The sequence below is a fragment of the Diuraphis noxia genome, unplaced genomic scaffold, assembly GCF_037042655.1.
Source record: "Diuraphis noxia isolate RWA-SAM2 unplaced genomic scaffold, SU_Dnox_SAM2 contig0004, whole genome shotgun sequence".
Lineage (NCBI taxonomy): Eukaryota > Metazoa > Arthropoda > Insecta > Hemiptera > Aphididae > Diuraphis > Diuraphis noxia.
The window spans coordinates 43750723-43775805 of NW_028301714.1; the positions used below are offsets into that span (position 1 = coordinate 43750723).

Genomic DNA, 25083 nt, shown 5'->3' on the forward strand with positions numbered 1-25083 from the left:
GTACCTACTTCATTTTAGCTACAGCTATATTATTTTTTTTTACTAATAAACGATCTGTAGCCCCCATAGGTATATAATTATATATATATATATATAATTTTCGTACTAAAATTTTCTTGCATAATATAATTAATCATAAATATAGAAATGTATAGTTTAGTGCTTAATCGTAGCATATATTCAATTAATGTAGCATAATATTTCAGCTTAATCATAAATAATTTTTTAAGGTAACTTATAAGTATAATGTTAAAAAGATTATAACTGCAGTTTGTATGATAAAAAATCTATACAATTTTATTTTTCTGTTTAACTTTTAACTATAAATAAATCAAAAGACAACATTTTAAATTTGAATTGGAGGTTAAAATCTCATTGGTCGGAAGGGGTGGGCGGGGTGGGTGGAGTTAGCTACTACCCTACTCCTTAATTTCACCAGTAGCATTCCAAAGTATGATACCTTGAAACGCACCTTTTTTCTGCAGAATTCTGAATGAAGACCAAATACACAACACACGAGTAATATTGTATCTGTCAGGCATTGGGCCTTTTTTTTTTTAATCTGACTTTTTTATTATGTACAGCAAGCACTTATACGATCTTATACGATATAAATTACAGTATGTCCATACTGTCATATAATAATGATCACATTCAACATTAATTGAAAATGAAAGTTTCTTATATAATTAAATACCTGATAGGTAAATCGTATATTGTTTATAGTTTAGTTTTTAATTAATCTGTAGCAAACACGTAGAAATATCAAATAAATATATGCTGAATAAACACAACATTTATAGTAGCTATATTTATTATTTACTACAATATTATATTAGTGCGCAACTATTTATACGATTAAATTTATCTAATATCCACGTTTTTAAAGTATTGTAAGATAAGAAATTAATGTTATCACATCTTCAATAAATCGAAATTTTAAATGGCCTTAATTAAGGATGTATACGAACTTCAAATAATTTCTTCCTAATTTGGTTCCTGTATTTTTTTTTATTTTTTTTTTTGGTTCTTACCATATTTGCCTTCCGAATTTTTTTTTTTTTGTAACACACTTGCAGATATTCACAGACATTTTGCGATTTATTGGGGAGGTGGTGGTGGTTGTCAAGGGGATGACGATATGGGCGCATTTCGTGAGGTTGAGCGCAGCCGCTGTGATGCCTGGGGGCGTCTCCCTCTCGCGATTTGACCTCATCGTTGTTGCATGCAGATCCACGAATTTCCAACGATAATGATATTATTATGTTATACATGTTATTATTATTATAATCATGCTATACATCGCCCCTCCCCCGGCGAGACTTGCGTATTTGCGGTGTATTAATATTATTCCTCGTTAACCGGCGGTCTGCACTTTCTCTTTCGCGCGCGCGACCCGAAAAAAGTATACGTCTACGTTGATGCTTCTGCTGTGCCACCATCGCATCACGACAGTGACTTAATGTATATCAGGATATACGTGTATTATTTAATTAAATACAGATTTGGGCCCGAAAATAATATAGTCATTGACGGACACACAGTAACTCGATATAGTAATATAGTACACACTGGAAAAGTATCCATTACATTATAAATATTACATTGACATATTCAAACCTAATAAGATCTATAAGAAATTAAAATTTACCAAAGTTTAAAAGTTCCACGAGCCAAATTGTTCGTCGAATAACTTTTTTTTTGTTTTTATTAATTTCTTATAAAACTTCTAATATTCTAAATTTAATTCCTATTGAAGATCATATTTCATATATGAAGTACGAAGAACTATATGTCAACCAGCTTCTGCTGCCCATTTAGTATATTAGTACGTCAATAAGTTAAAAGCTTATAATATTATGTCAGGGTTTTTGTTTCTGAGCGGAGCGATAATTGTATTAATTTTACAATGTTGTGTGTGTGTTTTTTTTTGTGTTTGTGTACACGATAAGTTGTCGAAATAATGATTAGAATTTCAACTTCAGTAACTTTTCTGGTTGAAAAGTGAATCTAGTTGGTGCATTGAGGAAGTCAAATTTTGAAATTCCCAATAGTTTTCAAAAGCACATTATTATAATAATTTTTTTATGTAAGATTTGAAAGTTCACTACAAGATTCTACATGAGTTTATATACTTTTATAGTATATAGTTATTTTAAGTTCAAATTTGGATGAAACTACATATTAAATAATCAAAAATAACAGTTATAGTTATACTTGTAATTTGAAAATATTATTCATGCATGCTTAAATTTCTAGAGTATTCTTTATATTCTAATATTAATAGCTAATATCGTTAATGACTCATATTAATACTTTATAACACACCCACTATACCTACTATGAATGACTGAGTGAGTTGGGTTGTTGGGTACATAATGAATATGATTGATTAATTTGGAATTTATTTTATAGGTATCTACATTTTTTTTTGTTTAACATTAAGAATATAATAAATTAATATAGTAGAAAATATTCTAGACCGACATATCCACTCAGAATCGTTTTTCGTAACAATGATATTATATCATTGAATTCAAATTTAATACCATCCATGACAGTAACCCACTTGTAACCTACTAACTGGCTACTGTACTGCAGAGCGACATCCACTTACTTACGCTTTTTTTTTAAATAATTTTTTCTGACTGTGCAAACTTATTCCCACTCTTGGATTGTAGGAAATTAGTTATTTGGTAGTAGACCAAATCTACGGACTGTAATTCGTTAAACTATAACGGCTATATTAATTATGTCTACTGTCTACCATACTATCTATATTTGTTTACTTTTATAATACTGTACATATAGTCAGTAACGATATGTATAAGAACACATGAACCCAGACTTTACCCATGAGTCATGACATACTAAATAAATCATTTTTTATCAATGCAAAATTTTCATTTGTAAAATAATAATTTTAAAACTAACGGAGAATGAATTAAAAAAATTAATAAGGTAATTGGTATCTGTTATCATTGTGTTTATAATATATTATATAATATTTAAAAAAAATTACCAAAACAGAAACTTCTATAAAGTATGAAACCTATAATATAATTATTATGAGAATTGAAATCATTATCAATGCGAATTTCATTTTTATTGTATGCCATTATTTATTGATTTATTTTATTTATTTATTTAATTTATTTATCAAATTAAGTATAATAAGAATAATTTTTTTTTGACCACTTGGTGTATGAATATTAAAACAATGTCAAGTACGGAGATAATTTCTGTTTTATGATGAACTAATCAAAGTTATATGTCCATAAAAACACAATAAATGCTATTAATAATTTTATATACTGAGATAATTGATGTATGTACTCTATATATGATACCAATTTCACAGTAGCCCTTATAAAAATATTTTAAGTATGAAGCAATCTTATACATTTAAGATTTAACGTACCTATGTTTCTATTTGAATTATAGAATATGACTACTGAGTAAATTTACTAGAATGATACCATATACAACGTATTACGTAAGCATTAAGAAATAAATATAATTTATTATAAATTTTTCTTGATTAGGTATATATGTAAATATTATGTTTTTTAGTACTTACTGCTGTGGAATAATATTATGTCGTATTTCAAATAGTTATGACAAAGGCTATTAAATACTACAATATTACAGGCCTAAATCACACAATACGGTATAAACATCTCTAGGAAGTTCATTAACAAACTGAACTTAAAAACAATTGTCATGAAATAAACAACAAAATTGAGAGCGAGAAGCATTGAAATCTATAGGAACACGGAATTCGAGTCACGAGACGATGTAGGGATAACGTCCGATAACCCTCGTAAGCCTAATTCGGTCATGTTATCTTCTGAATTAGGACACGGAGAAAGACTAATGAACCTTTGGGTAGGTATCGAGTATTGAAATTTTTTAAGTTGACCGATGATTACACGCGGACGCGGTGCACGTTATAGTGTTTATGATTCCGATTACACGCGAATGGGTCGTATATAGTATTATTGTAGTGTAGATATTCACTGTAGGAGTAGTCGTGTAGGTAGGTTCTACTAATCGTGTTGGAAATTATGATACGTGACTCATCTGTATCGGTTATTGTACTTCGACAAAACATAACGGATGTTATTCCATGAAATTAAATATAGTTTAGATCCTGGTGATCCTACACGTAGGTACATCAATTACAATTAAGATTCCTGTACATATATTACATAAGGTCAAGGACAATTTGAAAGTATTGTTTAGGAAAATATGTGCCTAATTTATACAATCATACTTATTGTATATATATTACTACTCATAAAGTATATGCATGAATATGTAATTATAATACGATATATATATATTTTATCAAAAAATATCGAAGAGAGTAAAATAATTTCACATTGCACCCTGTTATCTTCATCGCATTTTATAACACGCCGTCCACATGACTTTCTAGTTTCTATTATGTCGGTAACATTATCCTTGTCCTGCTCTTCACTGAGCATATTTGATTGGACAGCGGTCCTGATACCTTTCCAGTTGACACGATTTGAACTCTGACGAGACAAAATTGACTTTCCATGTATACCACAATATTTAATAGAAATTCGCCAATATCGATGCATTAGGATTTAGGGTAACGGTAAATCATATTTGATTGTTTATAAAAGCTTTCTATTTTAAATGATATACAACTGTATTTAATTAACTTCTGAAAACCATAACCACAATTTTTATTATGAGTAGGAATAAACTAAAATTTAATTCTATAAATCAATTTAATTTTTAAGTAATACAATAATTATTTGTTATCCATTATGTAAATTATTTAATATTTTATTGTAATTACAATCTATAGCTATAAGGAGAGGAGTGCTTTCTCCACTGCAGCAAGAAATCAATCCTAAGCAAACTACAAAATTTGACTTTTTTGTTGAGTATCTTTAAAAGTCTTTAATATATTCACTGAATGCCAACTTAATACCTTCTTATAAAGCCATTATATACTTGGTAATATACAAAATGAACAATTTCAGCCCGTTCCAAGAAATAACTGGACTAGACAAACTAATTTATATATTGTACATTATATATATCGATTATTTTATTTATAATAAATAAAGGTTAACTGCTTATAAGGTCCATATCGGTACTTGCAGTATCAGTTTTTTATATATAATTTTTTTGTTTTGTTTTTTACCTATATAAATCATCTGATTATTGAATATGTTTGTCTTGATAATTATGCGACTTATATAGTTATATGTATTTAAAAAATGAATTTAGCATTTTTGTAAACATTTTTTTTTCAATGTTCGTTAACATTATCTTTTGTAGAAGTGGACCTATGTATATGTAGACTACTTTTGCAGTAGCTTATCATTCCCCATTTTTAATACTCATCTATCGATATATCCGTTGCAATGTCTCCGTAATCAGTATAGTTGTATGAGTGTAGGTATAAGAGAGAAAGGGGGGTGTCGTAGATATAATATTTTGTGGCCAAATAATTTGTGAATGGATAAAATAAAAAAACTTTAATCACTATTGATTCTGGAAAATTAGCCTGCTGCATACGATTACAGTTATTTCCACTGTTCGTTGTCAGCCTTAATTGTCTTATTATTAGTCTTATACATACTTATATAGTAGGTAGTAGATCAATGGCGTAACCAGGAAATTTTAATTGGGTGGGGGGAGGTCAGCAAGTCAAAATTCTTAAAATATAAAAATTTTAAAGAAAAAACCGTCTTTCATATAAAAGTTAATGTACCATCTCAGGTTCATGAGGGGGTTGGCCTGACCCCCAAACCCCCTCCATGGATACCCCACTATAGGTCCTACTATAAGTAGTAATAAACACCTATATATAAGTAGTAGCAATATATATATGCAATTTAAAAGTATGTAAATGGGTAACGATTATTCTAATATCATTTTTACTATAGTAAAAACTAAAAAGGTACAATAATATCATGCCACAATGTGAAACTGTATACTAACATTTTATAAACGACTTTTGTTTTAATCCCAGCAGCATGCAATCCATCGTTCGTCAATAGTATCGGCGATAGTAATCGGTCACTAAGTTTACGAGGTAAAAATAAGATCAAAACACACATGCATACATTTTAATTTTAAATCAATCAAAAGACATTATCACTCGTACAAAAACGCGAAGACGCACAACAACTACGATAATATTATGACGTAGGTATAGAGTATAGACGCGTTTATAGTTATGTATATTTATTTTTAAAAAAACTGACCATATACCTCTATTGTATATAGTATAATAAACTATTAGACCGTATACATATGTACTATAATATTCTTTCGGATATAATATTGCACGATTTTCAGTGAGGGGACAATTTTTCGGTACCCGCGAAATACGTTACCAGCGTAATGTTATGCGCGACAGCGTTTCGAACTCGATGCAACAAAACGCGAACAAGCGGCGGCGGTATCGAGGCGGCGTCTCGTATGTAAACAATAATATTATAGACACGACCACGTGCGACGGCGAACAAAACGTGTCTAAAAAAAATTTGAATTGTGCGGTCGTCGTGTAGCTCGTGTGCGCTTGTCCGTCCATACGTCGGTCGTCCGCTCTATTCTGCGATCGCCTTAAAAAGCGGCGGCGATTCTTGCTCTCACTCTCCGCGATGAGTGCCACCGGTTGAGATAGGTCCCCTCGGTTGATGCTTACACGCGCGCATGTTACATTATTGTACGTGATATTGGCTCGTGCAATAACACTATACTATTATCTTTTTAGTTATTACTTATTAGTGTTGTTATTATTATTATTATTGTTTGTTGTTATTTTTTATTATCATTGTTATTGCCGCCGGTGTTGTGGACCTTATAGTCATATCATACGGATATAATTGTGTATACACGACTGCAGCAACACTGTAACATAACCGTAATATAACGATATCGCCACATCGGACGGATTTATGTGTGATTGACTCGACCGACCCTATAAACTATAAAGGATTACGTCAGTGGCTCACCGACACGAACTTGAAATGGAGGAAGGGTCCAATACTCAATAATTACCTTTTTTTTTGATTTGTTATCCACTCAAAGTATTTATTACTTTATAACTAACAATAGTAATGAAGTAGCTAAAAGATTAGTGATTCCTTATAAAAACACGTTTTATTTAAATGAAAGGTTAACGAAATGTAAAAAATGCCAACTTATTTGGTAGGTAGTTTTTTAAAAAATAATGGTTCATTAAATTACAATTACAATTACAATACATACATGCTAAAGGACCTTTCTATAAAGGTATTACATATTGCCCAGGAAATGGCTCTGAATTATGTGTCTACCAGTATATTTGCGCAACAATAATTTTATTATTATATTATTATACCTTTGCAGATTTTTTCCCTCTACACCGCTACTAACCATCACTCACCATCATGTTTGTGTGTGATTATAATATAAGTTTATTGTGATAGAAAATGGGTATTCAGTCAACAATTATCCGTATATGTATACTATATACACACTACGGTGAAGTTTTTTTTTTATTACAATCCCGTTCGTATAATAAGTGTATCTATCATTTTAATGATAATGACAAAACGTGATTATCACATAGGTAATCGACTATTGTTATTATTGTTATTAATATTATTGCATTAGTTTATTAGTTTTATCGTTTTATGTATGACCGTTTAGAAGTAAGAAAAAATACTATTACATTTTATAGCTATTATTTAACAATTATTTTATTAAGTACCTACATAGACATTCTCAAAATTACAGGTACCATATATTTGAACAATTCATAATTAAAATCGAACTGTGTTCATAACAGTATTTAAAATGAAAAACAATGCCTATCATATTATATAGAGCAGGTGTAAGCAGCAGTAATTTTTTAAAAAGATTTGGGCTAGACCTAAGAAGCAACTATAGTTTATAGGTATATTGAGCTTGAGTGATTAAAACAAAAAAAATGAGATCTAAGGAAAAAATAATTGTATGCGTTCTAAAAATAGTTGATCATATCACACATCTAGAACTCAACTCAAAATGTATAGTTTTGAGAAAAAGTGGTTTGAAATTTAAAACTAAGATATTTCAGACTTCTGTAACGAAGCGCTTGAAATTAAAAATTTAAATACTCATAAACACACTTTACATTATGACTTCAATAAATATTATGAAATAATATTTTCAACTGAAAAAATAATACTTTTCACATCCTGTATTTTATTCTTTACAGGATGCCAACTTAAACTACAGGACAATAAACAATTTTACCATCAAAAATCGTACATTACCGTAATGGATTGATATAATGAGAAAGCAATACATAGTTGATTTCCTTAAATAAACATTATAAGGGGCCGACAACGAATATCAATGAACCGATCTATCAAGTATGTTTCGTAACGCGTTTAGGGTCTGCCATACACACACATAAATATATAATATGTACGTATATAATCTCACACAGATACGCATGGAGATTGGCATCCCGTGTTACACGATAAAAAGTGATTTCTAATCATAAATAAAGCATGAACCGTAGTGGCTACCTTGAGGTCGCGAGCCGCCCTAATAACGTTTTTATGCGGCTCGTAGAGTGAGACACACACACACACCGTTCGAATATATTACATACATACACACATACTCCCCTGGTGACGAAGTGGAGGGGAGGTCAGCACAATCACACACAATGCTCGCATAGATATAGTCACACAAATATCTCGATAATAATCGATGATTGAATTATACATACCTACCCTTTTTTTTTTTTAAGTGTCTCCTATCCAGTGAAAGTACTACCTATTATATTGTATACAATAATTGAATAATATTATGATAATAGTAATAATGCATTTATCGTGTACTCAATAAATAATAAATATATCATTTATGAATTAATGGTAGGCGGAAAATGATCACCTAGATCTGTGAAACAAACCTAATGTAAATACAACTTGTTGCGGAATTAATGTAATAAAATATTTTTCTATTTTCATACTAGGTATAATCAATCAATGATCTTTAGAAATTCAAATCTGCTTAGATATCGGTACAAGTGGTTTAGGCGTTATAACACGAAGAGGATTATTTTTAACTATATAACTATATTATAGGTACCTTACCTCATTCTCACATGTTTATTTTTCAATAAGAGTATAAGACCGCAATTGGTTTTTAAATTTTACGTCGCTGTTTATTGCTTCCCAGACATAGTTAAATACACATTTTACCATACATTTAAACACACATTTCGCTTGTACGTTTTAATAAGTTTGTAATATATTTTCGCCATGTTACCAATCGTAAAAATTAATATTGCAAATTGTTCTACCCATTTAATATAAGGCGCGGTTTAACCGTAAAAACGAGTTTCTATAATTTAGGATTATTTTAAAACTGGATTCAGAGCGTGTCTTATTCGAAATATTTTCAAATAACATTAATTCAATATTTAAAATATTTAAATACAATGTACACAATCTCTTTATGATTGTAATTTTATACGATCATAATACTATAACTGATATCAAAATACTTCATTGAACAATGGCGGGCATGGTGTAAAATGAATTGGTGCCCATAATAATCTTACAGTTACAAGTATTTCCCATAGTATTTTTTATCTTCTCGCAATTATAAACTATAATAAAAGCAATATTCACACCGCATAGTGTGTGGGTCGTCCTGATAATGCAATGATATTTACCTTTTTTATATCGTATATTGGCAAATATTTTTATAATAGGGTCCCATTATACTAGCAGCTACGATCTGATTTTAATAAGTCATACATATTTTACACACGCGTGGTAACTGCTATATTGCTATAATTTATACTTTTATAAGACAATATCATTATTTCAGATACTGCACAATTCATAAATTATAATAAAAAATTAAAATTAACAAACGCATTATTGTTGTTTGATGTTCGGATTAAAATACCAACTAATACAGATTTGCCTTCCGTACGGTAAACTGTTGAATTCGTGATAATCGGTGTGTTTAATTAAAGGGTAGAAATTAGAGACATTTCGGGTGTAAAAAAAAACCCATGTGATTTGGCTGGCGATTGACGAGCATAAGTGGACGCCACACCCGCATGTGTTGTCTCCGTCTTACAAACGTATAACATGGCAAAATCTGTTTAGCGCGGGACAACTGTTCTCCCTCAATATTTATAATAGAATTTTCAAAATTTCACAACGCATAGGTAAGAGCTTTATCTGTGTCACAAACCAATAATTTTAAGTAATTTAATGAAAAAATAAATGTATTTTCTTAAGCTTATAACTTTAATTATATTTATGTTTACAAAAAAAATAACGACGCTATGACACAGATCTTACCTATGCGTTGTGAAATTTTGAAAATTCTATTATAAATATTGATGGAGAACAGTTGTCCCGCGCTAAACAGATTTTGCTATGTTATACGTTTGTAAGACGGAGACAACACATGCGGGTGTGGCGTCCTCATAAGATAAAAGTACAAAACTGCTACGGGTAGGCTACACTTATTCGTCAGCATACACTCATAGGTACAGAGGTACAACTATATACACAATATGTTATTTTAATATGCAATTAGAAGACTTATGATGCGCGACCAAACTTCTGCCGGCGCGCGAGATGTCTGCCACAAGCGTATTACGAAACGGTTTCTCGTTGACACAATAACACTTTGGCATATAACTGCAACCCGCTAACGTAATTAATGCAACCAACCCGTATACCGTATGTCCGTAAAAGCCATATTAAAAAATATAATAATGTTATGTGTGTTTTAAAGATTAAAAAAAAAAAAATATTCTTCGAGTTGAACGACCGCACCCAGTGAAAGTCATTCATTTTATATATATTATATTATTATATGACGACGGTGGCGACGGCGACATTAACCTTGCGCAGAACCCGCGGAGGGGACAAGTATATATATCTATGACAACATTATAATAATAATCTGCATTGGTTTGCCAATAGGCAGTATTATTCGTGTTAATATACCTTAATTATGTATACAATAAACTTGTTACATAACGTATTTATATATTTAGTGATCAAACCCTGACTTTAACCGCAGACGTATGAGCGTGTGTGTATATATATATATATGTATATATATAATGCGTAGGTATAGTTAGTATTAAGTCGATACAGTTTGATCTGAAGCACGGAAACTCCGCTCCTACTACGGCCGCGTCAAAATATATATCGGCAAGTCAATGAAAATATTTAACGTGCTCATAGTAAACTAATTTTTTTTATTATATTCATTTGAATCAAGTCCAATGTTTTCGCACACGACTAATTAGTTATTAAACTCAAGAAGAATTTGATTCGAAATTATTGTTGTCTTAAGTGCATCGTGGTTTTCAAGCCCAGCAAATGAAAAATTAATAAAATATTGATTCTTATTTAATTTCAAATTCTTGAACTTTAAGTTGTTTACTCGAACTCATCAAATCCAGTTAACCTGTTATGATGGGTTGACTATTATCTTCAATGAGTTCAATATGTATTGAGTTGGAAAAGTGAATTTTATTAAATAGTATAATTGATATTAACTCTGTTATCTAATAATTATGATGTATATTGGACGTTATCATATCCGTTAATTAAATTAAACAAATATTATTGTCATAATACGAGCTAGTAGTACGAGCTTCTATCGCTCACCGGGCACAATAATAATATTTTAAAGTAAATATAACATAGGTAACATGTGGCGGACGCATCTGAGGAAAATATAATTTCCGCCGTTTACTATAACTTTACATTTTATACATATATACATGTAATATAAATACGCACTGGACGCAGACACTACGGCGGTTTACGATTTCCGATCACAAACATTCGGACTCGGAGCCGATACGCATGGCTAGACACAAGAGAAAAGTGAAAGAAGCATTATACATGTACATACTATACCTACATATATTATGTGCGTGTGTGTATGATGATACGCGCGAATAGGTCATGCGTGTAGACGTGTAGTATAATGATACTTAATTTTAATATGGACGTGTGTCATCGTTGAGGCGATATCGGTAGACTATACCGCCAAAAGAACTATACGCAATATATTATTATTAGGTATAATATACGTATATTAATATCTGGACAATTATTCCGACCCCAATGATTCGCGCCAATATTAATTTAAACATGATATTATTATATTACTGCAATTTGAATCCTTAATAGATGGTATATAGTATATCATCGGTATTACACTATAGTATAATTAATGTAAAATCTTATACCAATATAAGTTACTTCAGAGGTGATTACGTGAGAAGATATTGAATCATGAAACTGCACGATAGATCACAGGAGACATTGCATGTGGCGTGATTTTTTTTTATGATTTAAGTATTTAAAAGTAGGATTTCGTTTTGATTCCATAAACGACCATTGATTATTGTTTATTTAATTTTTAATTTTTTTTTAAAACGATCACGACAAAATCTTTTGCGCCTATATTCTTTATATATATTCGTATATCGTATGTCTTCGACGAGAATACAGAAATGCATGCTACTGACAATTCCTTACCACACTCCATTAGATTTCACAAACATTTCAAACTTGGTTTATCTTGTTTGAACTTTGAACACTATTTTTATGAGACCCGCATTATACTAATAAACTCAATACAACGTTGAGTCACTTTCTAACTATTAAAAATTAAAATATTGAATATTATAGTATTATATAGTTTTAACATAGCAATAATAGCAAACGCACGTATGACTTATTAGTTGTTAGTGCTTGAGTATAATAATATGATACACTTAAACCGAGTTAGCAAAATGTTTATGTACCTATATACGATATTTGGCTATACTTTGCAATTTAATGCTTGATTGATGTATTACTGTTAACGTTACACCGCGAATGGTTGATACTTCTTGGGAAATATTTTCGCAAGTTATCGGTGAAAATATGGCATATTAAATAATAGGTATTTCGAGTTGTGGCACAACAAGGCATAGCATTATTTCATTGAAAAAATTTACGTAACAAATGGTCTTACGAATGTATAACAATATTAATTTAAAATATATATATACATTATATTTGTAATGTAATAATAATATGAAATAAAATAAAACAAAATATTTGCGTGTTTTAAACGAGAATTAAAAAAATAAAAATAAAATAAGTACCTACATTTTCATAAAATATAGGTAATATATGCCAACTCAACCATAAAAAAAACAATATTTTGCAAGAAAATAACAATGAACTAATAATTTATAATACCTGGCTCAAACAATATATTATATTTGTGAAATAAATTGTTTATAACAGATTCGACGAATTAAAATTCTTTTAATCGAGGAAGATAAAAATTATTGAAAAATAGATGAATTTATGATAGTAATTAAAACCGAAAACTTCGATATTATCATTAAATATAGAATAATTAAGTGGATAGTAATAACTAATAAATAATAATATTATAGAATTGTGGCTTGGTGAAGCGCGGTCGTACGCTCAATCTGCGGAAACCTACTGAACGTATTACGTACCGGCCGCAGTTGTTAGCTCCCGGATGGTCACCCATCCGGGATTTTTAGTAACATATCCTTGCCACACATACACAAACACGTGTTACAACCCAACCAACTAAAAAACCTACAAACAAAAATAACTCCCGCCGTACCACCCTACACCCATTGGCATATGCCGTGGTTGGTTCCAAGAAAAAGAAATATTATAGAATCGATGTGCATACAATTCGGTTTTCGGGTATACTATGAGTACATGGTTCTAATTAACTCGTTTTAAAACCTATATTGTAATAAATGATAAAATGATGATGATGACAAATTATTTCAAAAACACACACACAACTTCCTATAGTCAAATTTTTACCGCATGGTCATCGAGGCAATGTCGCTTAAACTCTTATAAAAGATCGAAAGACCATACGAAATGGAAAGAATATATTAAAACTTTTATCGAAAGCGTCCATCTTCAGAATCTCGGCTAGCTGTTTGAAGTTTAAACCTGCACTGCGCCGGTCGATCAGCGGATCTTTAAGAGAGTATATACCTATAAGTATCTATAACCTATATAATATAAGCTGCACCACGTTGTAACAGACGTCCAATATCAATAATACATATAGACATAATATAATATAATTTTATAGTATGTATATATTCACGCGCAGAATAAATTTATACCGAGTGAATAATGTGTACGCGAAATTGTTATTACATATTATTATAATACTATCGTTGTCCATTCGTGCAAAGTTCTATATCACTGTCTGGGCATTAATAATCCGAACCCGTCACGAGCGTCGTTTTCTATGATATTATTACACGTGTACACCTAGTCAGGTGCGTTATGCAAAATTACATTAAAACGTAGATATACATACACATATTATATATATATATACGCAGCAGTATAATAATTTTTACACTCTCGTTGGAAAGCACTTTTCTCCGCACGTTCGCTCTGACCATAAGCGCGCTGCACATGACTTCACGGATATAATAATATAATCATAATGAAGCTGCGGCCGGTGGTCAATAATTATTATTATATGGCGGTCGACATAAAGCTAGTCGTAAGGCAAGGAGTTGTATGGCAGCGACGACACCTTAAAGAAAGAAAGAAAGCGAATGCGTTCCAAAAAATTACAGGTAAACGCGTTTTCGTGTCCTCGGGGTCTGCAGCTGTATCGGCACTTGTCGGTACATGCGTATAATATATTATGGCAGTACGTCATTTTGCAGAGGCTCGACGACCGGTGCTTATGGCGTTAATAAGATCGAAGAAGCAAAAAAAAAAAATATTCGAAAATTAAATAATATTAGGTGCTTATAACGAATATATAAATATATAATGCTATAACGATGTAGAATAATAATAAATATATCAATATGTTATTATATTTTCCAATAAATACTTCCTCTTCCCTTGGCGACTGTATATATTATTGTACTGTACATGTGCATATATATATATAATATATTATACATACACATAAGCGTATATTGGAGCTTTCACTCGCGACCATACACTAACAATGGTCAGTAGTTGGTACGAATATATATTTTATTTTTATTTTTGGAATTAGCGTATTACTATCATTAAGTCGTATCAGTTTACAACCGTGTTATAGTCAACAATAATAGTGATGTACCTACCTACACAATATATTATAATATAATAACCTGAACTTGGGTGGCAGATGATGTTTCCATCCCGTTATATACAAAATAATAAAAAAGCATAATATCCAAAGTACACAACCGGTTTTACCATTCACGATATTATTATTATCATATATTATATAGTATATTATATTGGCCCAATCCCGTGCTCGCGCAATCGAGATGATTTCACTTTCCAGCCGCCGCCGCACAGCCCTGGGGCTCCCGAAAGCCATTGTTTCTGGTAATGAGGAAGGCGGCGAAAGTTCCTTATCGTTAATACAATGTGCATATATTTTTCCCCCTGCCATTACATTACGGCAGTAATAATAGTAATAATATTAGTTATAATGTTTATATATATTATTATGAATGGCTATTATACAAATCGTAAGAAACTGATAAAGAATAATAAAAATCGTAAAAAAAGTAATAAATATCAATAAAATATTGAAGCAGAATAACTGGAAATAAACTTGCGGCTCAGTGTGTGAACAGCCTGTAGCTATGGTTTGCCTTTCTAAAGGGTCGCGTGGATTGCAAACGCAATTGCATAATCATTATCGTGTACACATACACACGGGCCAAGAGTATGTGCGTTACGGTAATCCGATAGAAACATAATTATTAGTAACATTTTTTATTGTTTGGTATAACCCTTGGAGGTGTCTGCAGTGTTGGCACGTTAAACCATGTCATCGTGATCATAAAACGCAAGGATATCCAATTAGCTATTGCATATTATATATGTGTATTATAAATTTGTGTTAATCACTTGTTTTCAGAACTGCCCGTATAGAACTTCAGATCATTATTGATATTTATGTTTGTTTTAGTATACGTAGGATTTTATGGCGTGTAATACAAAATATTGGACTCCCTCAGAAGCTCTCTCTCTCAAAAAAAACTAAAATTCTTACACATTTTCAGAACCTAATTTATAGAGGAACGCACGGTCACGTGGATATAGTTTTTCGACGTGAACAAAATATAGTTTAAAATTAGTTACAACAACTAAAACTGACAAGTGTTCCTGCAACAAGGTTTTAAGTAATAAGTATAGCAATTGTACATTTATATAGTACCTAATCTTATTCTGACGACGGTTTCCAAGTTACGAGTTATTAACTGAATAACCGCCTCAGAAAAATTTGAAAATACGCCACTGCAAATAATGTAAATGAGGTTTCAATGACAAATTTAAAAGCTTAATTAAAACTCAACACCTAAATATTTGGATGTTTATTGAAGCACTTCAGGGATCAAATTCACTTGCAATTATTAAATTGTTAAATATCCAAACTGCAGGTATGGTTGAATATACAAAAAATAATAATAATAATAATATGAAAAAATGCTTAAAAATATGTGTTTGTAGGGAGTAAAGAATCGGACAATGAAGAGTGTTTACAAAATGTTTCATATCTATGTCGCAATTACTATTTATTTTTTACTATTACTTTATTATTACTTATAAATATTTGTATTATATTTTATTATATTAATATACTAATTATATAGATATATTGAAATAAAAATATGAGTGGAAAATGTCCACAACAAAAAATTTACGAGGAGGGGATTGTCTACTTACCTTCCTTTACTAACACTGGTTAAATTTCATTCGCAACGGATACGAAGAACATTCCATTGCGATGATTTAAATGTTAAGAATCATTCATGTGCCCGACTCTCTCAAAAAAATAATACATTCCCAGTCTTATAATTCCGTTTAACCGTATTGGATTATTGAAGAAAGTTATGTAACACTAAATTTTATGACTAATCGCTTTGACATTTTATGAGTAAGACTTATCATATCCTTGATTATCATAACACTCATTTTAGGTTTGAATTTTGGCACGTCTAATAAAATGACCACATTATTGTTTTGGCTTTGGGAATCATACAGGTACTTTTTTGGATGTCTGATATTTAGACAACTGTAATAATCATACAGTGTAAATCGATGAAACGTAAAAACAAAATTATATAAAAATATATACATTTTAAAGTTAAGAAGTAACATTTGTCGTAATGTAGTAATTTTTATTCTAATAAATCATAATTAAATTCAGCATGGAACATTCATATCAATATAATATTATGTTAGAATTTTACTGTAAAAATGAAAAATATTTGTTTAATGTTTATCACATTTATAATTGTGTTTTCCCAATCAGATAGTATTTACGTTTATAACAGATTAATACAATTTAATAGATTATTTGTTTTTAAACTATTCAATTAGTAAAATATATTAATTTATATAATTAGATACCTATAATGTATAAAGTTATCAGTTATTCAGTTATTGACTATAAATTTATAATACATAACTATTTAAAGTTTCTCCACTCATCAGTGAACCTCGATTTTTTTTTAATTCTCAGTTTTTATTTCTTTAAACAGTTCAAACTAAAAGTAATACATATTTTATAATTATTAATATTTAGATTAAGTATATTTTTAATTTATGTATTTGATGGTTATACGTATATTTAAATTAGTTTTTTTACTATAGCAAAATAAAACTCTCTACAGGAAGTCATAAAATCGCCACTAAATTTTGTGTACTTTCTTTTGAACTTAAAATATAATATCACTACGTAATTATTATTAATTTTTTTTGTTTTAAATCGCAATTTACATATGAAAATGAGCCAGCATCCAAGTTGGGTCCCGAAATTAAAATTCGCATACTATATGTAATAATGGGTTCCATATTTTTTCGGTAAGTTCTCAAAACTATACACTAACATTTTCCTTCCAATTTTAACAGATTTATAACTGCTTATGATCTATTTTTTGTACTGCTTATTTATTATTTGTGTCACTTAAATAAAATAATCTGGGACTAAACTATTGTAACAAGTAAAGGCTAAAATAATCGATGACCTGACTTGTGTATACAACCTGTGATTAACCCAGTGTTGGGATTCAACTAGAATGCGCCCGAAATGCAGAATGATGTTTCACTTTACTGTTATGTACTTACGTCCCGTATATATATATATATATACACATATAACTAATTTATATTATATTTAACTAACATCTTATTTATAGACTACAATAACAAGACATATTTTAATATCAACAATAACTACTTAAAGTTATATTGTAAATATAATGTATCATTATTATTTTCATAATTTTTTACACTTTACCTATCTGTGCGAATAATGGATCCCAATTTTCCATATTAGATTGTAACTGAAAAATAAAAGAATATAATTTCCATTAGGTACATAATATAATATTATAATAACTATCATTAAAAATCATGATCATAGTTTTAATTATTTATAATAATAACATATACATATCCTTTGCATTGTAGTATACCTAAATTATAATTCACTCAGTAAAAATTTGAATAAAATTAAAAATAAATCTCTATGCTCATGTTCAATCATCAAGACATTCGTAAGCTCAGCTTTAAAAAAATATGAGAAGTAAGTGGAAGCAATAATTATATTTCATTAGAATTAGATATTTATAGTTAAAAACTATAGTCTGTTTTAGACATATCATATGTTGCCTAAGGAAATAAGTTTTTATTTTTATATGATGATAGAACTGAACGTTACTGTAGGTACGTCTGTACACTCTGTACGGCTGGGGTGTATTCCTTGAAATAATATAACACACGTTTTCCGTGTACATGTGTGATCCGACTCTGGCGTACTTTCATCTATTGGTTATAAGTTTTTTTTCCACAATATTATGAAACATTAAAATTCAGCATACAAAAATAATAACTGATCAACATTTGTTCACTTTTGGCATTTTCAATAGTATGAATTAAAATCTATTAACAACGTTACCGAAACATCTGGCAAAAGGAGTATTGTATAGACTACTTAATGTACGTGTTGGTTTTTGGACATAAAATAATATTCCGTTACACTGCATTTGCTCGGTCAGATAAGTACACATCGTGTTTTATAATATACGTAAATATAAATTTAAAGTCAATTTTTCTTTTAAATATATCATCAATATAATGTATTCGATAAAAAATATTTATCTATATAACGTTGTTTATAAATATTTGTAACATATCTTATAATACAATTAACAAATTAAAGTATAAATAATATAAAGTTAAATAGTGAGAGGTGTGTCAAATATTACGAATTAAATATATGTTTAATTATATTATTTTCTTTTGTGTTTTTGTGATTATTAATGAATGAGATCATAAAAAATATGCTGAGTATCCATTGTGAAATCCAATATTTTACAATGAATATTAATTCATTGAAGTTAAAAATTAAATAGTAAATTAATGGAGGCATGCAGTAAACATAATGGTACTACAATAAGAAAATGAGCGTAGGTTGTGATATATATATAAACACATATTATTTAAATAGAATTCCAACAAGTCAAGTACTAGTGAGAAAAAAGTAATGGCTAGCAATATTTATAAATATTGTGTGGCACTTGTCACATTTCATTCATTTCAAAACATAACATAGAAAAAATACAAATATACAATAAAGTGATTTATCATAGTAAGTTAATGAGAAAGTAATGATAAATTATCATTCATAATATTTTAAAAACGAATCCAAAATCCAATCAAGACCAAACATTAGGTAGTTAGGTATCTACTATACATTTTAAATAAATAGTAAAATAATTAAAATTATGAATTATTCACTGATTTATAAAAATAAAATATCAACTGCAGAGACAAACTTTTGAGAGTCATATTATAGTTTAATTTCTGGTTATTATAGCGAATTTAATAATGAACGAAAATTGATACTTACTTCTTTGATGACTTGGCTACATGCATCAGCTATTTTCAACAATTTATCAAATATTAAATCATATTCTTCAATGGACAATATGTCCATTCTACGCAACGGCTCTCCATATAGTTCTTTGGCGGATTTCAGACATGTAATGTATGCCACCTCCTCGTAAATGAATTTTTCAGTGAGACAATATCTTCCGTCGTTTTCTAATAAATATAAAATACATATTCTGAGACTTAATTGATCAATAATATTATTATATAATACAAAGTGTATATTATAATGATTACTAATTATATATATTAAAATAATTACACTTGTCAATTCAAGCTTTTATCTGTTTCATTAATTATTAAAGTAATCGAATACGTAGGTAATTTTTTTTTTTTATTATAAAGAACAAGGCCTCGACAACATAGGTCATTGGCTAGTAGGTAAATTTGTTTTTATATATTATGCAGGCTACCTTATTTTACAATGCATTGGCTCTTATACATTTTCAATCGACTAATTTATTGTATATATTATATTTATAATAATATAAATCGACTCAGTAATTCACTTTACCTCTAAACTTTCAAACTTACTCAATTTGTTATTATTAACTTAACACATAATGTCTTTGCAAAAGTGTGGTGTCCTGCAAGGATTTATTATTTTTATGTGGCTGTGCTAAGACATAATATTACATCCACAGATCAACCACTATAAAGTATAAATTATCAAGTTCAGCAGTGTTATAGGCACACACATAGATGCTATTGTTTTCTGGCCTCTCACATCATATTTTTGGCGCTGGTACAGAATAAATCCGGGCCCCTCTAAAATAACAATTAGTTTTTTTTTTAATTTTCTAATCTATATTAAAGTAATTATTTGTATGAATGCTAGGCCCCTCGAAAGTCCAGACCACAGTTGTCGGTTACCAAACAATTGTTTTAATAATAGTATTAAAATTTAAAATATTAACAAATGTTCATATTATTTTATTAGGTAAGTAGTGAGAATTTTTAATTTTTACCTTCCAAAATTACCAGCTAGATTCGACTTGCTACCAAAACCTCGTAGTTGATGATTATTTCATTTTTTCTACTAATAAATTATCCCCCAGCATAAAAATGTTGCTTTTATCTATCAGTATTTACAAACCTGGGGTCCGCGAAACAATTAGATAACTGCGGAAAATGTGAATAATTAAAATTCATATTAAATTTTTTTTATTTATTAAATAAGTAAAATAATTAAATCTTTTTTGTGTGTATTTTCACAAAATATATACATTATTAAATCATATTATATTAATGTTTTTTTTTTTATATGAACAATTTAAAAGTAGTTATGTGAAGAAAGTTTTAAAGTTATGAGGACTACAATCTAGCAAAATATTAGACTTAGTGGTACAGATAAAAAAAAGGTTGGAAACCGCTGGTGTATATTATAATTTATAAGTATTATCTCACTAGATATTTTTTTCTTTGCAAGGAAAATAAGGATAATAATCACAGATATTATTGTATTGGATTCAGTGCAGTTGAAAAATATATAGTAGTATCATGCTACATTTTGTTAGAAATGTAATTTTATTTTATTTTTATTGTTGATTTTCGTTTCTATAGCAATAAACTAATCGTAACAAAATTGTACCCAGTCGAAAATGTTTATGCTAAAAAAACAACAAATCGTTGTAAATTAAAACATTCACCTCACTTAAAATTTAAAATGCGATAATAATCAAATCCATGATTTATTTTGTTTAGATTTATTCATATAAGTTATATTATCTTATATATAATATTTAAAATTATCTTTATAGTTTACTAACCCATTCTACAGGTAGAGAAAAATTCAAGAATGTTTATTTAATAAGATACGTTAATGTTAAATTATAAATAAATCTATTATAAAATATTTATATTAAATCTTAAAATATATTTTAATAATACAATGAAACGACAGGCGACTCACGTAGGCAACTAAAACAACATGAACGCCAAACAAGTAAAATGGTACAAACAAAGAAGGGCAAACGTATGAGTACAACAATTTATCGTATTATTTACCGTGCTTTTGGTCTGAACGAAATTGGTCTTCTTGCACGATCACGATGTCGCCAACAAGAAAATCAATAGTGCAGTTTTCATCAATTTCAGCTAGTGACCCACCCAGATAATAGCCAGGCTGTTCCAGGCTGAATTCGAATACCAAACCGGCCAGCAATTGCTTAATTGTCTGATCACTAGATCCCGTCATCTGAAACACAAACGAGATAATATATTTAGAACTTGTACATTTTATTAACGTTCTCTGTTAAATACTATAAAACAAAACAATTTTAATAATTTAGGTATTAAAAACAAATGGAAAATAATGCACGACAACTGATCTAGCTGTTAAATAAATTGTGCGTCGACTCTAATCATCATCAAGACCAAGGTCAGCGCCGTGGATATATACTTTATATACCCATACTTTCAATAAATAATAAATATGAGAAAAGCCAGTACCCTCAAACATAAATAAAATGTATCAAAAATGTTTTTTTAAACTTGTTAAATTTTAATTGTTTCTACATAATTTTTATTTTTAGAATTTTTTAAAATGTTAAAATTAGGGGATGAGTCACTGCAGTAATTACGAATATTATATACGATTATTATTTTTAGTGTATAAAATATGAACAGTACTCTTTATAAAAGTATTCAATGATCGTCGTTTAAAGAAATATTATTTATAAAAATACATAGTGTTACGATGATGAAGTGAGATAAAGCGGGCACAATTCGTTCAAAAATATAATTTAAAACTGATGGTGTTCACTTTATTATGGTTATTTTTTTTTGACACTATTAAAACTATCTGTTGCGTGTGATTCTGTCTCTTTAAGTGATCTTTAAAAAAATGAAAGTGTCAAATTTAATTACATAGCTTACTATTAATTTTAGTAATTGCGTGCTCGTTAACCGTGAAATAATAATAGCTCTGCACCCGGTAGGTATATCATATGGCGATAGTCTTGTGTGTTAAAATAAAATTGATGGATGGCAGACGGCAATAAGTTGGCAACTGGATAATGACTATATGTACTGCCAAAATATTATTTTAATATTTAATTGCTAGATCACAGACCACTAACAAGTCTCACGATAGAGTAACAAAATGAACGATATCACAGTAGTAATGTTTTATGGAAATCAAATTCAAGCCAGAGGGCTATATACGAGTTTTTTAATCCAAATTCAAAAGTTGACATTTTCAAATGCAAATGGTTTGCGGTATTGCGATACCTATACCAAATAAAATATACGTATAGGTATATTATGCATAGTAAATATATTATTATTTAAGTAAGTATGCAAATCTAAAGTGCAAAGAGATATATTGATAGATATCCGAACATGCATGACCATCGATCTCTCGTTAATAAATTTAGCTAGTTTATATAGGAAATAATATTATGCTATAATTTAGCTTACAGGCAACAGGCTAACGTGTTTAAGCGAGTGTGCAGTTAAATGGGTAATCCACAAATTTTAAAATTATGTTTCGTTTGTTTTCAAATTTCTTAGAACTGTTCGTGCAATTAATTTGGAATTAATTCACTGAAAATATATTATACAGTTTCAGATTTTTTTTTTAAATCCTGGCGATATTTCAGTTATAATTTTATGCTGTTTAAAACGTCTGCGAACACGCGCATAACATACAATATAATGCATGTGCTGCATTTGATAGCAGCGTCATAATAACTCATATAATATATTATTAAACACTAACCGTCGTCGTATAACGCTAACGATGGTATACCATTAATCGAATTATTATCATATTATAATGATGTTTCCCCCGTGTGTATGTGTATAAAATACCGCTGAACATAATATAACATGTGTCTGATAATAATAATAATAATAATGTAATTTTATAAACGGTTCGCGCGCGGAATCGAAAAAAAATTACACCCGCCGAGTAACGGTTATTTGTGACCTTGCGTAAGGACGTGGGTGAAATTTTCACACACGCGGTCAATAATAAAAATCGTATTACTGCATTAATTAAGGTCGTAAAACTAGAGATCACGTACAGCTGGTAGGTAATCGCAGCCTCCGGGAGCACGCAAACTACGACCATCGCCGACGACGATGATGACGGCGACTACGACACCGGCCGAGGCAGAAGCAGATCGCCGACCGTAAACCGTTACGTAGAGACGTTTATATCTTACGTATTATAAATTTATTATTTATATATACACTCAACAAACCCGTTTAGCGATAACCGGGAAGATGACTTGGCGTGTATGTTATTGTATACGAAAATACGCAGTGCAGAATAGATGCGAGGTAGGTGCCTACCTAAACGCTAAATTTTGATATTATAATATTTACGTTGGCCCGCAGTTGAGTGAACAAAAAACATTTCTGTACGTGCCGCTTTTCCAGAAAGATTCCCTAGGAATCCGTAAATGTATGATAATGCTGCGTTATATATATTATCATAAAATACATATTAATGGTAGGTATAGCAGATACCTAACGCTGTAAACTTGTAACCGTATGGTATATTGGTGTATACAATTATAAATTATAACCTTATGTCTGTCAATAAATATTTCATCAATTGAAAATAATAAAAGGTCTATTGGCATAATGCGGTATCTATCGTTGTTGTCCGTGACGTGTTTCTTTCCGATCGTATAAGTACGTAAACTGATCTATATCTGTAGGATACGAGTAAAAAATACAATTTCTCCGCGAGATGTTCACCAAATGTGAAATTTTAAACTGGATCGACAAAACAAATTTACTAGAAACCCGTTCACAAGGATAAAAAAACACGATCGTTAGTGATGATGTATGATCGTGTGTATGATAATGTATGGTTATTTTTCAAACATTATATCGAAACCGTTGGCCAATGGGAACATGGGATTTAGTACTGACTACTGTGCGGATAAAAATAAATGTTCGAGCTTAACCAAGTAACACATTGAAGATGTCTGTTATTAAGGTCACTATCGAAAAATCAATAAACAATATCAATTTATGGATATTTGGTAGTATGAAACTCAAATGGAAACTTAAACGCTTAGAGTTTGTTGTGTAATAATTTATACAATCGATTCTG

At 29.7% G+C, this 25083-nt stretch overlaps 1 protein-coding gene across 2 annotated transcripts in view; it reads right to left on the bottom strand.

The window, feature by feature from the left end:
• LOC107168172 (rho GTPase-activating protein 20-like) overlaps window positions 1-25083 on the bottom strand; it is a 213063-nt gene that overhangs the window by 149645 nt on the left and 38335 nt on the right. Inside the window, exons 2-4 of one of the 2 annotated variants that reach the window (XM_089225673.1) lie at window positions 22020-22209; window positions 19972-20165; window positions 18358-18403 (exon numbers count right to left, since the gene is read on the bottom strand). In XM_089225673.1, the coding sequence (XP_089081799.1) occupies window positions 18358-18403; window positions 19972-20165; window positions 22020-22209 (430 nt within the window). Of the gene's footprint in view, window positions 1-5988; window positions 6120-18357; window positions 18404-19971; window positions 20166-22019; window positions 22210-25083 lie in introns of those variants that run through there. The other variant, XM_089225674.1, reaches the window with a different exon arrangement.